The sequence below is a fragment of the Microchirus variegatus genome (genome assembly GCF_963457635.1).
Source record: "Microchirus variegatus genome assembly, chromosome: 17".
Classification (NCBI taxonomy): Eukaryota; Metazoa; Chordata; class Actinopteri; order Pleuronectiformes; family Soleidae; genus Microchirus; species Microchirus variegatus.
This window is the reverse complement of record NC_139818.1, coordinates 20,748,406-20,766,332: the sequence shown is the minus strand read 5'-3', so window position 1 is coordinate 20,766,332 and position 17,927 is coordinate 20,748,406. Positions and strand designations below refer to the sequence as shown.

The 17,927-nt window shown below is 40.2% G+C and overlaps 2 protein-coding genes across 3 annotated transcripts; both read left to right on the top strand.

The window, feature by feature from the left end:
* Positions 1-919: 919 nt before the first annotated feature.
* Positions 920-4,272, top strand: dmc1 (DNA meiotic recombinase 1; the record flags this gene model as incomplete). Of its 2 annotated transcripts, none has more annotated exons than XM_083904100.1 (13): positions 920-976; positions 1,419-1,460; positions 1,569-1,715; positions 1,790-1,872; positions 2,170-2,222; positions 2,327-2,368; positions 2,454-2,526; positions 2,616-2,707; positions 3,174-3,247; positions 3,481-3,595; positions 3,710-3,770; positions 3,873-3,989; positions 4,203-4,272. In XM_083904100.1, 13 exons carry the CDS (start codon positions 920-922, stop codon positions 4,270-4,272), a joined length of 1,026 nt encoding a protein of 341 aa, XP_083760226.1. The 2 variants fall into 2 exon arrangements, with proteins under 2 accessions (XP_083760226.1, XP_083760225.1); XM_083904099.1 differs by having other exon boundaries at positions 1,416-1,460.
* Positions 4,273-5,191: 919 nt separating this feature from the next.
* Positions 5,192-17,449, top strand: gspt1 (G1 to S phase transition 1). The gene is made up of 13 exons (XM_083903991.1): positions 5,192-5,633; positions 9,882-10,187; positions 10,272-10,305; positions 10,710-10,787; positions 11,441-11,621; positions 11,710-11,864; positions 12,015-12,155; positions 12,767-12,860; positions 14,160-14,240; positions 14,364-14,537; positions 14,875-14,964; positions 15,404-15,572; positions 16,714-17,449. Exons 1-13 carry the CDS (start codon positions 5,438-5,440, stop codon positions 16,764-16,766), a joined length of 1,752 nt encoding a protein of 583 aa, XP_083760117.1. The 5' UTR covers positions 5,192-5,437; the 3' UTR covers positions 16,767-17,449.
* The last annotated feature ends 478 nt before the right edge of the window (positions 17,450-17,927 follow it).

The window sequence follows — 17,927 nt, the reverse complement described above, 5'->3', positions numbered from 1 at the left end:
TCTAGCGCCTTGTATTCATATCACAACATTGAATTTGAGCAAAAGGCCCAACGTTTACATTAAGATATATGTTTAAAAAGTGCACATTAACCACATTCCTAATTGTTTTTTGCATTAAAAAATGATTTTAAAGTGTAAGATATAGAAAAATATAACCAAGAATAACTAATTGTCCCAAAATAGTTCAGCAAAAATGGCTTTTGGCTTAAAATAGCAGGATTAGCATAGATATAGTGGCTAAATATAACACACAATTACTTTATTCATGTAATTTACACCTACTTTGTTGTGCCTTATATATCAATATGTATTCTGATGTTAAAATCAAATCTATACTCCGGTAAATAAAGAATTTATGTTTTAAAATTATTAAAATATATCACTGTGCTGTGTTCAATGATTTTTGTTCAGCTCCTGGACTGAAGCGATGTCATGTGAAAAATCTACATTTTACTTTGAGAAGTCACTAATTCCTATAATGTTAATTCAACTTTAACAAGCTATTAATCATGTTTTAAAAAACGGTGTTCGTGTTTATGTGTTACGATTGTTGAAAGTAGACATCCTTTTAAAATGTTAATCTTTAAACTTGAACATCATAATTTCCGGATACACCTGAACACATCTAATTTCCCGCCAGTCGCTTTAAGAACCAAAGAGCAACTTGCTTCTTTATCGTCTTCAGATATTACTTATATTATTATAGTTATTAGTCACTTTATGTGGTCAGTGAGCTAATGTGTACATTTATAAAAGATTTACGGAGTTAACTTGATAAGTTAACTTATTTCAAGCGCTGCTGAAAGACAAGCAGAGCTGCGTGCTAGTCGTTAATTTAGCTAACTAGCTTACAAAGGTAAGCTAGTTGTGACAAATACATTTTTTTATCTTCAATCTTTTAACCCAAATGTCACATAAAATGAGAGCCACGGAGGATCAGGTTGTTGAGGACGACACTGGTTTCCAGGATGATGAGGTAAAAGTGAAGCTAGCTCATGTTTTCAACCGACTTAAACTGTATTTGCTAAGAAACTATAGCTTTATTCGTATAGCACCTTGGTTAGTAACAAAGCTAGCATTGCAATCATTTAAATCTTTTTTATATATATTAATATTGATATATTTTTTATATTAAATATACCCAACACAAGATATCTGAGAAAAAACAATCATCTTACTCTGAATTTTTGTTTTTCTTGTATTTATTTTATTTTTAGGGCTCAATAGGTTAATATTTATTTCCTCCTATGTCTAAAATGACTGTATCTGACTAATGTCAGTAGATACTAGAGTTTTTGATATTGATAAATGGTAAATGGGGAATGAGGATTCAGTCAAAAGTAAAAGCTTTTACCTTGTCATTATTACTCAGCCTCAGCAGCTACTTCATACAGAGTTTGTTTTTGTCTGAACAGGAGTCCTTCTTTCAGGACATTGACCTCCTACAGAAACACGGGATTGTGAGTCAACAGCAGGAATGAAACATACTCATCTGACCAAAAGTCAGTTGTTTTAAGTCAGCACTCTCTCTCTCTTTTTTTTCCTTTTACTCTCTCCTTCCTCTACAGAACGTGGCTGACATCAAAAAGATGAAGTCAGTGGGCATCTGCACCGTGAAGGGCATCCAGATGACAACACGTAAGGCCCTGTGCAACATCAAGGGCCTGTCAGAGGCCAAAGTTGAAAAAATCAAGGAAGCTGCAGGGAAGATTCTGGTAAAATACCAAAGATTACACAAGATTAACCTGGAATAAATTGTGTACTTTACATACATTTCTTTACACGACAGAATGTTGGTTTCCAGACGGCCTTTGAGTACAGCGCAAAGAGGAAGCAGGTGTTCCACATCACGACCGGGAGCCAGGAGTTTGAGTTAAGATTTCCCCTTAATGTTGACGACATGCAGACTGTTGAGTTTCTGTCTTGTGTCATCGCAATTACAAAAACCACTAATGGACACACGGCTGGAAATAAAGTCATCTTATGCTGCAGCTTCAGCGCCTTTTGCTGTTTATATACGAATAACCGAGCACCGAGTTTGTATTCAAAACATGGCAATACAACATTAAATAGAACATTACATGTGGCGAAAAGTCAAATATAACAGTAGCAGGGCAGACAAACATACAGTACGTCTTACAACGTGCAGTACTTCTGCTGTGTTTGCAGTAAGCTTCTGGGTGGAGGCATAGAGAGCATGGCCATCACAGAGGCGTTTGGAGGTGAGGAGATGTATTTATATAACACACAAAATGCAATTGGACTGACTTGATGTCATTTGGTTTGCATCATTTGCCTGAAAACTCTACATTATTTCATCACACAGAGTTTCGCACGGGGAAAACCCAGCTGTCTCACACACTTTGTGGTGAGTAGGCAGCCTGTGGGAAAGGATGTCTGCTTGGAACAACACTGTACAAATAAAACTACGTGGTGTCTACTTTTTTTTGCAGTCACTGCTCAGCTGCCTGGAGAGGAGGGCTACTCTGGAGGGAAAATCATCTTCATTGACACAGAGAATACCTTGTATCCTCGCAAAAATGGAAGCAATCACGCCATGTTTTTTCTTTCTTCCTGTCTGACTGTATCCTTGACTCGTACCTGTGTGCAATCAGTCGTCCTGACAGACTGAGGGACATCGCTGAGAGGTTTAACGTGGACCATGATGCAGTGCTGGACAATGTGCTTTACGCCCGTGCCTACACCAGTACGAAAAATACAGTATTCTCCATCAATACTACTTTATTTTTATTATACTTTACAGTTTGTATTACAAGGGAACTCTTGAATCACACATAAAAAACATCCATCCATCTATCTTCTACCTCTGTATTCACCACATGAGGGTCACATGCAAACCAGCTGAGCTGAAAATCATTAATTGTGTGATTCTTTACAAAAATAATGCATCATCCATCCATGGAAACCAGAATCACCAACTATTTAAGGACTGGATCCACACAGACTTTAGTGATTGAAAGTGTTCCCTTAATTGTTTCTGAGCAGCATAATTCCTCTACTTCTCTGGCCTTAGACTGCATTTTGCATCCATGATGTTGTATTACTGCCATCTTCTGGAATAAGAAAACTCCTACACAACCCAGTCACTCATTCTTTCTCTTCCTCTCATGTCCTCAGTCTCATCCTGCTTATTTTCCACTCTCCCTCTTCAGGTGAACACCAGATGGAGCTGTTGGACTTTGTTGCGGCCAAATTCCACGAGGAAGGAGGAGTCTTCAAACTGTTGGTCAGTAAAAGGAAAAAAAAAACTGTCCAAATGTTATCACATATTCATCATTTCTTTGGTTTTACTGCCCTCTCTTATTTTGTCCGTCTCTAAGTACAGTTGGTGGAAGCTCAGAGTGAAGATGTTTCTGTTTTTGTTTTTAAGGGAATGTGGGAAAGTGTCTAAAAGTAGGATTCCCTTCCCGACTTTCAGTCTTTGACTGTCTTCTTTTGTCTGCTCCTCCCTGTTGTCAGATCATCGACTCCATCATGGCTCTGTTCAGAGTGGACTTCTCTGGTCGAGGAGAGCTGGCAGAGCGGCAGCAGAAACTGGCTCAGATGCTCTCCAGGCTGCAGAAGATCTCTGAAGGTCTGAGCCATAAGAAATATGTCAAAACCCTGCCACATATTTGTTGATACATAGAATATCTTGAATATGTTTTACATACACACATATAATGACTGTCATTTGTGTTAAATTTAGAGTACAATGTCGCCGTGTTCATTACCAACCAAATGACAGCTGATCCTGGTGCAGGAATGACGTAAGAGATTGCTTTTTGTCTGGAGTATGCAATCATGTTTGAGGATTAGATGACAGTTTATTATTATTATAACTATTTTTGTTGTTTCTTTGTCTTTGTAAGGTTTCAAGCTGATCCCAAGAAGCCAATTGGCGGACACATCCTGGCCCATGCCTCCACCACGAGGATCAGCCTGAGAAAGGGACGCGGAGAGATGAGGATCGCCAAAATATTTGACAGGTATTTACCACATTTGGTCGAATGTTTATGTCGTAACGTGTTTATTAACATAATAAATCTTAGGCTTTATCATCTTACTGTATCTTTAACAGGGGAACAATACTGTTTAGACATTTTCCGCTGATATGAATATGTCAGTAGCAACAAAAACCAGACAATAACATCCATGGATTTTGATGACCACTCATTTATGTCTTGTGTGATTTCCCGTAGTCCTGACATGCCAGAGAATGAGGCTACTTTTGCCATCTCTGCTGGAGGAGTAACTGATGCCAAAGAGTGAAAGAAAAGAGGAGGAGGAGACGCAGGCGTTAGCACATTTCCTTGTTCACTGTAATGTTAGATGTTATGTTATATAACCCTTCTTTGGGATGGAAATAATTTACCTATTGTAAAACTCAATGCAGCTTCTCACTGTTCAACTGCAAATGCTGTACTATTGTATTTATTTATTTAATGTATTGGTTCTGTGTGAGTGTGTTTCAGAAATATCAATATCAACTCAGAAAATAAAACATTTTAAGTATTTATTTATTTAATATTAACTGCAGAGAAATGTAAAATAAATCACTCACAAATAAGGCACCGTGGTCACATCCATTCCTGTCCACATGGGCTTCATATGGCTAAACAAACTCGAAAAATATTTGTGTATTATTAACCCTTAACAACTCGTAAAACAGGCTGCTGTGAAAATGTTAATAAAGTCTTACTATCAGATGCACTGTATGTGTCCAGTAGTAAATTGGGTAGTAATATCACTACTCTTAACAGTTTAAAACATTGCAACTTGAGTTATTTCTGTAAAAACAAACAAATAAAAAATGTACCAGAAACAGTCATTATATTAACACTGCAGGTGCAAACTGAATAAAACAATAAATGCATTTTAATCACAAGTCTGAGATTAAAATAAATAAATACAATGCATATTTATTTTATTATTATTATTATTATTATCATCATTATCATTATTATTATTATTATTATTATTATTATTAATAAGATCAAAGCAGGTCGTTTTTGTTCTGTGTGTCTCACAGCTTGTTCCATAAATACTTCTATACAATTTATTTATACAAGTTTGACTTCTAACATCCATGCTTTTATCATATAGAGCAGGAAGTGTATACGCTCCACTTCCGGAGCGAACCTGTGCCAAAAGAAGAAGAAGAAGAAGTTGTTAACGTCTCCCCAGCAGGCCGGTGCTGGCCTCTAGCGGTGTGTGCAGGACGCGCAGCGGCGGCCGAACACCACTTCACGTCGGCTACGGGCTCCATATGCTTGTCAGAGCAAGGCTTAACAAAGCAATGGGGACTTCAGCAAACGTGCTGCTGAGAGTCTAAAAACACGCCAACAACTAAAACGCGCCGAGACAGAACCCCGCACACGTCATCAGCGTCTCCCCGGCGGCGGAAAAGCTTTGACAACTCCAGCGAAAAGAAGCGATGGATCCGAGAGACACAGCCCCTGATTCGTGGGAGCTGGAGGTGGACATCGAGGCCCCGGCTGCCGCGGCGGGGCTCCCGAGCGCCTTCGCCGCGCTCAACGTCAACGCCAAGCCGTTCGTGCCCAACGTGAACGCCCCGGTGTTTGTGCCGAGCTTCCTCCAGAGCGGCGCGGCGGAAATGCCGGCGTCAGACGGTAGGTGGAACGCCACACACTTGCCTGGAAGTTAGCTTAACTTGCTAGCGTTAGTGTGTGTGTGCTAATCCCGCTAAGTTAGCTTTTTTCCCGTGTGCAAGTGCAGCCAGTGGCTCAGTGTAATCGCATGTCCACGAACTCATCAACAAGTCGCCCCCGCTGTCACCAGTGTGTCGTTATACGGGTGTAATAATAATAATAATAATAACAATAATAATAATAATAATATCACACACTGGAATGAAAACCTGACAAGCCACGTTTTCATCAATATTTATGAAAGTTTTCATATGTTTTTAGTTCTATTTACGCCTAAAAGGTGCCTGTGAAGTCAACATTGTACTTATTTTACATGTAAATCTCTATAATATGGAACAGAAAGCAACAATAAACAACATATCATTGTATGTGATTCTTAAACGTCAAATTTCTGCTGAACAATTTTACAAAAATGTCAGATTTTTTAATATATTTTATTTATAAGTGTCTTTCTAACACTCAAGGTCACTTTACATCATAACATAAGAGGATAAATCAAACACACAACAGATAAAGGGGCCACTTCACCCCAAAAATATACAGTTTTTTAACTAATTTCCAGAGATAAATGTGTCATCTCTCATTCCTGAAACAGCAGGAAGTGATTGAAGAAAGTAAATTAAATGTACAAGAAAATTGACGTCAAAGTCACTTCCTTCAAATAAAATAAAAGCCCCATATTGCTCTGTTTTTCTGTGTTTATGTGGATTCTAACAATAAAAGAACACCAATTATGAATTAAACCAACACAGCAGCATCATATTGATTTTAAGTTTACTTGACTAAGTGGGGAAAAAATGGCAGGAAACGGCACTTTTAAGATGAATAAAACAAATAAAAAGGAATTAAAGGTAAAATGTTAAAATGAAATAAAACAGACAATGTGTTTACCTTATGCTTGGTATTGGATTTTTTGCCAATAACAAAAAGCCAATATATTGGCTGAGACCGATATATACATCTATCCATGTGCCCAAAAGCAAAGGTCATATTATCTCTTCTGTAGTGAAATTAACATAATATTTTTCATACTAATGTCACAGCAGATGTGTATATAATAATAATAATAATAATAATAATAATAATAATAGATGGATAATAAAATGATAGAGCAGGTGGCAGCTTTTTCAGCCGACTCTTTTAGTTATTTAATCAGATCAAGGCGTGGTTGTGGTTGTCCGATAATGCATTTTAAAGCCAATATCTGCCAATACGGATATTGTGCCGATAATATCGTGCGACATGCTTATTTAAATTCAATATTTACTGCGTAATAACATGAAAATATGGTGGAGTATTGACTTACAAAATATGAATACAAATGCAAAGATGACAATGATTGACAAAAATTAAAGTGTAGCCTTTGCTCAGCAGCCGTTTTGACAGTCGGAAAATCACAGATGTCGATCATTAATTTAACGATGGCCGAGTTCCATTTTGCTTCCTCAGTTTCACGCTGCACTTTTGTCACTCTGTCCTGACGAATGAATGAACTGGCGTCGCGTCTGTGAAGAAATAGAAACAAGATATGTTTATTATTTGTTTTTTTTAAAATGTCACCATGACATGACGCCATCCTGTTTGCCAGAGCTGTTACAGCCAAGAGCACCGATGTGGAGTAAACAACTGCTCTGTGCGTACTGTAGACCCGGTCTCTGAGCGTTAAGGTGTGAAACAGAACTTCCCTTATTCATGCGAGAGCTTCAAGGCCTTCAGCTCTGTTGTTTGTCTTTTTAACAATGCACCTTTTCAGTTCAATTCAAAATAAAAAGGCAAAAAAAAACTAAAAAACATTGAATTGAAAAAATGTCACGTTAAAAGATTTCCCCTTCAAGGACGAGTAGCGTTTAAGAGCGTGAGGGAAACTGACCGTTTCTTGAACTGTTCCTCTTCGCCAGTCTGAAGGCTGCTGGATTAAACCCAAACTTGTTCCTGTTTTGTTTGTTTTGTGTGCTGGCAGACTGAAGCTGATGGGAACAGCTGAAACTTGTCATGGGGAACATGGTGGAATCCTTATCTCAACGTTGTGTTGTGTTTACACAGCACTTTAATCAACCGTGTGCTGCTCCTAAATGTGCCGTAGGAAAATTCCCACGTTGTTTAAAATTCATTGTTTAAGCCTTAGATTCTATGATTCTATCCCAGTTGTTTCACTCGGCCACATCTAGATTTCTAGCATTGGCCAACGCCATGTGCAGAGGGGGGCCTGCATATAATATGATGCAAGCTCACGTGCCCGTGCTGGAAATAGACAACTCGGTAGCACACCGTGTGTCAAGCACCACCACGTGTCCAAGGCCCTGGACGCCGGCAATGTGTCTTCTGTCACTCCAGGAAAAATAGCAGTCACTTAGTTTTTGCTGACCAGTTTTACATTTTCTGGCAGAGTCGATTTCACTCCGAGTTTGTGGGCCTGTCATTGGCAGTTGCCGGATTATATGACTGTATGAGGAAATCTGTGCAATAGCGACCTTTAGCTTTTACAGTTGGTTACTGCAATCACATTGGTGGGGGAGTGGTTGCCAGATCTGCAGAAAATATATGAATAAGAAGCTGCAATTTGGTGAAATTTGACACATTAGCAACAGGTGGAGATTGAGAGTGAGTGTGTGAAAGCGTTATATGCTTCAACTATCCACACACTCACAAATGTATGAGAAATTAGTCTTCTATTAATTAACTATTTTGGTAATTAATGAGTTTGAGTGTTTTTTTCACACTTATAACGAGTTTCTCTGATTTTTCAGCTTCTTAAATGTGAATATGTTCTGCTCCATATAACAAACAAATCATTAAAAGGGAATAATGTTTGGTTTGTGGACAAAACACAAACCGTCAGAACGTCAGCATTTCCAAATTTGAGAAACAACAATCAGCATTTTTCAACTCAATTACTGACCGATTAATCTATTATGAAAAGAATCGTTAGTTGTAGCTGTAGAACTGCGATTAAGAACTTTAAATGTTCAACTTCCTCTCCACTCTCCGCTGTAATCTCTACTGTAGACTCTCGCGTTTCTGCTCGTCTGATCGAGACGTTTTTGAGAGCAGTGCAGAGGCTTTTTAGGTCTGGTATCGTTCAGTATTTCCAACTAGAAAGGCTACTAGCTGTGTTAGCGGGTGGCGGCCAGAATAATACTGGTATTGTTATCGGTCTTCATATTAAAATGATTCCTCAATCTCATATTATGTTGTAAATATAATATATTTCTTGCGTAATAGGTCGACATAGCGTGACAGACAACGTCTATGGTGCCGGGAATAATTTTCACGTTTGCTCAAACGCTCTCCCTCGTCATTCCTCTCTGAAGACGCATTATAATTTCAGAGCGACAGTTTTTCACAGACTGATTATGAACAATGTGAAGAAAATGGAGAATTGTGTGCGACTGCTGGACTGTATTGTCTCTGGTTTGTGTTTCGGGGCAGTTTTGTTACCAGGCCTTGTTTGTTTGGTTTGTTAGATATTTGTCTGCGTGGCAGAAACGACAAGTGAGGCCTTGTACTTCTCTTTCTGAGGTGGAAGTAGGTTTATGAACATAAGCTATTGTATGGTCGGCTTTCGACCCAGTATGAGACGTTGGTTTTTATCTCTTTTTTTATAGTCTTATTGTATAACCTGTTTATTTGTGTTGTTTTTATATTTTCTACAGTATTTTATTGTTTGTTCGTGGGTTTATGGCTGATGTACAGCACTTTGTTTCAGCTGTTGTTGTTTTAGAAGTGCTTTATAAATAAAGTTGGATTGGATTGGATGATGTTTGGGAAGTTGGGACACCTTTTTTAACATAAACTGTAAAACGGACAAAGTCATAGATTATCGGTGAACTTGAATCCACCTGTAGAGATGACGGCTTCCCAGAAGTCAAGATAAAAGTACAAAATAATAAAAAGAGGTACGTCAGACAAAGTCATTGCTGGTGATAACTCACAAAAGAGTTTGGATACTAACAGCTTTGGAGAGATGGGCGAATAAGGTGACTTGACTTAAAGTTGGGGGTTGTTTGTGTGTGTTTTTATTTGCGCTTGATCCAAATTGTTGTGGTAAAACTGGAGAAAAATCCGGATTTACATTTTTAATATCCAGCCAAAACAGTTTATTACGTTCCTCCTCCAAAGCTCTTAGTTGTCTGGTGGTGTCCAGATGTTGTCAGGAAATATCAGGTCTGCAGACGTGTGCAGTAAAAGTAACCGTGTGTTCCCTTCCAGCTCCGATGGAGAACGGCGGCACTGAGGCCGACATGACCACAGAGGAGGAGACGTGGGAGCAGAAAGAGGAGCCGGGAGGAGGCGGAGGAGGCGGCGGAGGAGGCGGCGGACAGGGGGACAACGACGACGACGACCTGGAGGCGGAAGGAGGAGCGTGCGAGGAAGACGCCGCGAGGAAAGACGAAGAAGACGAGGAGATGATGATGGAGGAGGAAGAGGAGGAAACGCCTGTACCTAAAGCGGCTCCGGTACCACCTGATGCCCCCAAGAAAGAACACGTTAATGTGGTGTTCATCGGTCACGTGGGTACGTCTTGTGTGAATATGTAAGATTTTATATATGTTTTCCCAGGCGTTTATTCATTCACTTTCTTTCTGGTTTGTTTGTCAGATGCTGGAAAATCAACCATCGGAGGACAGATTATGTGAGTAAATCATTATTTTTTCATGTTTACTCGGTTGATAACGGTGTTCAGAGGCTGCACAAGTAGCATTTCTCTGCATTGTGGAGTTGGGTGTCGGTAAATTAAGCCAAAATAAAACATTCAGTGTTTACTGTCAGCAGAAATTCATATTGTATGGATTTGAACGTTGTTGCGCAAGCTCTCTCTCTCTCTCTCTCTCTCTCTCTCTCTCTCTCTCTCTCTCTCTCTCTCTCTCTCTCTCTCTCTCTCTCTCTCTCTCTCTCTCTCTCTCTCTCAGCCACACTCGAGCAGTCTTTTTTTACTCTTGCACAACAGTATTTTTTTCAGTTTAAGCTCTAGTAGCTCTTGTGTTCAGATAATGCCAAAATGATATAAATCTAATGTGTTTTTTCTTTCCTCGCCAGGTACTTAACTGGAATGGTGGAAAAGAGAACCCTGGAAAAATATGAAAGAGAAGCAAAAGAAAAGAACAGGGAGACATGGTGAGGATCATTTTATCGATTGTACTTCAAATTAAAGCTGCGGGACCTCGCATCCGCCGGCGCCACCGCCAGGCCGAGTAAAGCCACCAGCAGGACGGCCAGGAAACCGCACGCTTTGATATCGGATGTGTGGGGCTTTTCTCAAAACTGTGGGAGGAGTTACGCACCAAAGTTTTGGTTTGAAGAATAACAATTCAATATAGAGAGGGATTGAATCTGCGCGACATTCTCATAACATTTGATCTTGGATGGGTTTAGTACAATTTTTCGCGTTCCTAGGATAAACGCCCTCGAAACTTGCGAAACAGCAAGATATACGCCAAATCCAAGATGGCCGACTTCCTGTTGAGTTGAGGTCATGGTGTTGAGAGGATTTTTTGTCTGTCTCGGACAATGTTCCCACAGAATTTTCGCGAAATTCAGTGCAACTAAATTTCGGCCTGTTCCATAGGAGCCTGGCCTGTGGGAGGGCGCTACTGAGCCATTTTGTGTTGGTTTTTCGCAAGTCCATTATTTTATACAATTTTTCTCCAGTTCTGATGTGCGTGGCAATTTTAGAAGAATCTATTTCAATAGGGGCCTCGTAACCTAATTACAAGCTAATTGCTGCGATTCTTGTTTTAATTTGGATGTCTTCTACTTCAATGAACCAGGTACCTGTCGTGGGCACTGGACACAAACCAGGAGGAGAGAGATAAAGGGAAGACGGTGGAGGTCGGCCGAGCTTATTTTGAAACGGAGAAGAAGCATTTCACCATCCTCGACGCCCCCGGACACAAGAGCTTTGTCCCCAACATGATCGGTGGAGCGTCGCAGGCTGACCTGGCAGTCCTGGTGAGATGATGGATTCCTCCTTATGAGACGTCCTCACGACAACCAGGGTGTCTGTTATATTTGAACTGTTGTTTGTTTGTTTTCGAAGGTGATTTCTGCGAGAAAGGGCGAGTTTGAGACCGGCTTTGAGAAGGGCGGGCAGACCCGGGAACACGCCATGCTGGCTAAAACGGCAGGAGTCAAGCATCTCATTGTCCTGATTAACAAGATGGATGACCCCACTGTCAACTGGAGCCTGGATAGGTGAAACGGCCTCTGAATGAGAATTGATTTGTCTGCACAAAATGTCTGCACAAGCCTTGGACTCGTCATTTTCGTTGGAACCGCATTAGAAGATGTTTTTCCTGCTGTTTTGTAGATTTTTAAGTCTATTTTCTTTTTGTTAACTTACAGGTATGAGGAGTGTAAGGAGAAGCTGGTGCCATTTTTAAAGAAAGTGGGCTTCAATCCTAAGAAGGACATCCACTTTATGCCTTGTTCTGGACTCACAGGTGCCAACCTCAAGGATCTTATACCTGACTGCACCTGGTACACGTAAGTCAGCTGCTGTGGTTAAAAAACAGTGTTTATAGTCGGGTTGTGTCAGGATTCACAGATTTATTCACCGTCTTCTCTGCTTATTGTAGTTAGAAATTATTATTATTTTCTAAAGCCTGCCCCTGGCCCTTCTGACATCTGTGGGTACCTTCTGATTTGAACAGATTATCTGGCCAAATCATCCTGTAGTGTGAGGCGTTAACAGACACAAAACGTTGCACACACAACAGCTATTAACTGACGCCGCCAACAGTCTGTTTATATTCTGAAATCACGTTTAATCACGTGAGATTCTTTGAGATTCCAAATCCCTGGACTCTCCTCCCTGAAGTGTGTGATCCTGCGTCTCGACTGGATCGTCTAAGTCTGCGCTTTGTCAGGATTAAAACATTGAAAATCGATTATAAAGTTCCTCGTGTCTGTCGTCTCCCACGTTTTTATAATCAAGTCAGATCTGAAAATCCGCTAGTGTGGAGCAGACTTTAGTTAAGTGGATTTTTCCTGATGTTTTTACTCACCTGTGGGGAAATTCACTTATGATTAGTACAATTGAATTTCATTAAATACAACATTTGTTAACAGAAACTTTCCTAATTACCTTTTTTCAGAGGTTTGCCATTTATTGCCCATCTGGACAGTTTGCCAATCTTCACCAGATCCAGCGACGGACCAGTCAGACTACCTATCGTAGATAAGTACAAGGTGAGTGAGCAGCTGGAGGATGTCTTCTTTTCCTTCTGCACTCTCCTCAGATAAGGGCGGATGTCAAGTGTTTGCTGTTATTTGTTCAAATGATTGCCCTGTGTCTCCCTCTCCAGTTACATTAATCTGTGTTTAAATGCTGGAAGCTCTTCAAAGAACACAGGAAGTGTCGGTGAAATCATCTTAGTCCAAATGTCTCAGTTTGATTTATCGTTGGCTCCTTCCTTTTCTTTTCTGCGCATCATCATTTTGTCTTTTGCTGTAATTACTTAAGAGCCTTGCATAAACGGCAAGAATATTTCCCAGCCGCTGTCGTCCTGGTATATAAAGGATTATCCTGCGTATTCTTCAGATGCTTCACCGTGACTGTGCCTGTGTAGGATTTCTCTGGCTTCCCTCCCATAGTCCAAAGACTTGCAGGTTTATAACTGATGCTTTAAACACATACACACACACTTAGATTTTTTTGAGATGGTTTTCAAACGAAGACTTTCTTGCTTTCTTTCCACACCAGCATTCTGGCTCGGTGTCGGTTTTGAAAACTCTCTCACGTGACCACTAACGTACATGTGTGTGCCACTTTGAACAGGAAGCAGCTGTCTAGTCTACTCTGTAGTTGTTTGTTAGTTGCAGATGGAGTAGAAGACAGAAGTAGGAAAGCAAGAAGAGATATTTCTTTGTTTGGACGGAGGAATAATAGGTGGAGTTATTAACCAAAGTACAGGTGGAAGATTAGGCATCGATTAGCATCTCTTCTGGGTAAAACCTGCCTCTCACCCTGGGATCTGCCAGTGTCGGGCTTCAATGAACCATTATTTTCATAATAAGTAGTTTCGATGAGCTGTTTAGTCCCGAAAAAGTCATAAAATTGTGAAAAAATAGACCTTGAAACCTTGAAATGACGATGTTCTCAAATGTCTTGGTTTGTCCACAAAGCAAAAGGACTCAATTTTAATGATTTTTTTTGTTATACGGAACAAAAAAATCTACCAAAACAAACAGATATTCAAAGTTAAGAAGCTGTAAAAACAACAAAAACACTCAAACTGATTCATTGATTATCAAAACAGTAATTAATGGCTTTTTGTTGTTCTACTACAGTCTGAAAAGGCAACTTAGCACCCCCTGCTGGACACATCATCCTATTAGCCACATTCTTCAAAGCACTGTGGTGTGGGAGGGCTCAAACCTCGCAGCTTTAAGGCGTCGTGTTTTCTTCCTCTTGTGTGCACCTGTGTTGACTCTGCACACTTAAGCAGATAAAAACGTTTGACTTTACTTTGAATGACTCCTCTGCAGGACATGGGCACGGTCATTCTCGGGAAACTGGAGTCTGGATCCATCACTAAAGCCCAGCAGTTTGTCATGATGCCAAACAGGGTGAGACCTCCTACCCTCCTATCACGAGTTCTAACTTTAACTTTAAGAAAGATGAAAAGGATTCAACTTCCAGCAACAGCCACAATAATCCCTGATTGTGTTTGTGTGTGTGTGTCTGTGCAGCACACGGTGGAGGTGCTGAGCCTGCTGAGCGACGATGTCGAGACCGACGACGCCGTTCCAGGGGAGAATCTGAAGTTGAGGCTGAAAGGCATCGAGGAGGAGGAAATCCTGCCCGGTTTTATCCTCTGTAGCCCCGACAACCTCTGCCACTCTGGTCGCACCTTTGACGCACAGGTGAAGTCACCCGACCCATCTGACCCTAACCCCCATCTAATCTATCAGATTATTTGATGTAAAATCTCACTCTTCAGGTTCCCTTTGATACAAAGAGATGCATCTCTAAACCAAACTCCTGTGTTTAATCCACTATCCTTATGCAGGTTGGCATAGCAACAGCTACAAATATTTGAGGTTAGGTTAGGGTATTTGTAGGCGGCACAAAAATTGTACACAGAAGCTGACTGAGTCACTGAAGTACTTAGTCTCTAAAAGTCTCTCGGCACTTAATCATTAATTTATCAGAACTTTTTTTTAAAACAGTTTGAACTGACTGTGGCTTTGTTTGTTTCAGATCGTCATCATTGAGCACAAATCAATAATTTGCCCCGGTTACAACGCAGTCCTTCACATCCACACGTGCATTGAAGAAGTGCAAATCACGGTGAGTTGTCGCTCCGCCTTCACCTATACAATTTTTTGGCGTTTTCACATTAAAAGTCACACTTTTATTCATCCAAAGAGTTGCAAAATGAATAGAAAATATAGTCGACATTGACAAGATTAGAAATAATGATTTTTGTGCTAACATCATTTCACAATAGCCTTCTAACACGATTAGCAAACACAATGTACCATTAGAACACTGGAAATGGGCCTCTATACACCTATGCACATATTCCAATAAAACCAGACATTTGCAGCTATAATAGTCGTTTACCACATTCGCAATGTATAGAGTGTATTTCTGATTCATTTAATGTTCTATTCATTGAAAAAAAGTGCTTTTCCTTCAAAAATAAGGACATTTAATTTAGTGATTGCCTCGTGGTGTTGCTGATCCGTGGGGGGTTATAAACTCTTATTTTGAAATTTCGCTGCAGGCCTTAATCTGCCTGGTGGACAAGAAAACCGGGGAGAAGAGCAAAATGCGACCACGTTTTGTGAAACAGGACCAGGTGTGTATCGCCAGGCTCCGGGCGGCAGGAGTCATCTGCTTAGAGACTTTCAAAGACTTCCCTCAAATGGGACGATTCACGCTGCGTGATGAAGGTAAGTGCGATGGTTTTGACACTTATTTGTAGTGCTGGGCACCGCGTCAACGCATGACGCGTTTCCATGACGACAGACCGGAAAAAGACGCACGTGACGTCATGTTTAGGTGACTCCCGATTGTTAAAATGAGTCTCTAAAGTAACGCTAAACAGAGGCACACATACGCAGTACACAGCTAAGCTGGTTATTTGTAGCGCTGCTCTTTTAGTTTAATAAACAGACCCCACCAGTTCCACTGTAGCAGGGTATCTGCTGGGTCTTTGAAATGTTTCTATTTTTGAGGATGCGATAACATAACTACAACACGGAACTAAAGGAAGGCCACCTGTGCTGCCCGGTAAGAATTTATCAAGCACCACTAGCTAGAGTGCTGTGCGCGCGCCGCGTGGTGTTACAGCTTAGCATAACAGCGGAGAAAATTTAAAGGTGCATTATGTAATAAATGAACTAAAAATAAATAACTGAACTCGCCAACAACAACAGTACAGCCAAAATATTTGCGTTCAAAAAAAATATTTTGCAGACTGCAAATCACGTTTATGTTTTGAAATCATGTTTTGACATGTGGCGCCACCTACCGCCGTCTACCAATCATTGCAGTCAGTAGAGTCTCAGCTGCCGAGCAACCACGGGTTGCCAGTTACGTCAGAAAACGAAACCTAAAAGACCTTGGTATTTTGAATTTGAATGTAGTAACCGTTTTTGGCCACATTCTTACATATGGCACCTTTAATGAAAGCCCACACCTAAGCCGAATTGCAAGTTCAACGATTTGTGGCTCCAATTTTCCTTCATGTCATTTGTACTTTTTTGATTGTATGGACTTGCATTGGGTCTTAAATTGTATTCATTATGGTCTTAAATTCTTTAAAAGTCTTAAATTTGACTTGTTGAAACCTGCAGAGACCCCGTGTAGGCGTGCTAACAGCGCTAACAGAGCTAACTGGTAAGTGCCGCCTCGACTCCGGTGCTGCGGCACGTAAACATGATGTCACAAGCGTATTTTTCCGGTCAGTCGTCATGGAAACACTTAATGTGTTAGTGTTGACGCCGTTGACGTGCCCAGCACTACTTGTTCCTAATAAATAAAAGTCTTTCCACCACCATTTTTCATACCTCATTTTCTCCACTCATCCAGGCAAAACTATTGCTATTGGCAAAGTGCTGAAGCTGGTGCCAGAAAAGGACTAAATGCAACAGTGGCAGCCTGCATGGAGTTCTTCCACTCGTTACCAGAGGAGAAACGCTGCTAGAGCCGACCCAAACAGCTACTCTCTCTTTACACACAACTATGCTGAAGAGACGAACCCTCGACAACACGGAGCGAAGAAGGAGAAAAATCAAATTTTTGTCAAATGAAGAAAACAGGACTGAATCAGTTTTTATGATGAACAACATGACAGGAGAGACCAAGTCCAGTGTGTCAGCTTTCTCATATTGAGAGCTCAGCTATGCCACTAATGTAGCTACGTGTCCCCACTTCTGTACTCCCACGGCTAACGGTGCTGTCGGCAGGCCACGCCATTTGTTTTTAGAATGGAGATGGATGCAGTGTTGCTTGGTTTGGGGAAGAGAAACAAACAACTTGAGAATTATTTCGTATTGTGGAAAAGAGCAAAGTTAGCCTGTAATTCTAATTTGCAAAAAAAAAAAAAACGTACGATCCCCCCCCCCTTTCTGAGAGCGGGATTGAACGATCCAATGGAGATTTTATTTGGTTTTAAGGATTGTTGTACCAAAATGTTTTACTTTGGTCTCTCTCCACATGAGATGGTTGAAGTGGTCTGAGCTCACAAACAACTCTGAATCATGAATCTCTGATAAACACACTCACAGACACAGCTGTTACATAATCTAAACTGAAATAAAGATTAAGCTGCAATGGAAAGTTGTATTTGTATTTTTTTATATATATATACAGTGCTTAAAAATGTATTAAACCACCACCCAATGTAAGGTTTATACCACAGCTGCCCTAAATAAACAGCCAATAATTGATAATAATTATCAAAATCATTTTTTATGTATGTCATGGTTAACAGATCAGTATGAATAAGCTCTTTAAGTGAAAAAGATATTAGTTAAGCACTGTACATCATGTTGGAAGTAGTAGTAGCCCTAAAAATTTGAAAAATATGACTTATTATCTCGCTAAATCATAATTGTGAGATGCTACGTCATAGTTATGAGATGCTAAGTCATAATAATAACTCATAATTATGACTTACAAACAAATAAAAAAAATTATATGAAACGGGGCTCCCATAAATATCAACAATAGCATTCGTAAATCCAATGTTTACATTAAAACTATCAACTTTTCTCACTGGGAACGAATTGTTTCGTTTATGT

What these genes read in the sequence shown, in the direction of transcription:
- gspt1 (XM_083903991.1), top strand. Translation starts at nt 5,438, where the DNA reads ATGGATCCGAGAGACACAGCCCCTGATTCGTGGGAGCTGGAGGTGGAC. An exon ending in GGAAATGCCGGCGTCAGACG is followed by an intron (nt 5,634 to 9,881) that starts GTAGGTGGAACG and finishes GTTCCCTTCCAG; the next exon opens with CTCCGATGGAGAACGGCGGC. An exon ending in GAAAAGAACAGGGAGACATG is followed by an intron (nt 10,788 to 11,440) that starts GTGAGGATCATT and finishes TCAATGAACCAG; the next exon opens with GTACCTGTCGTGGGCACTGG.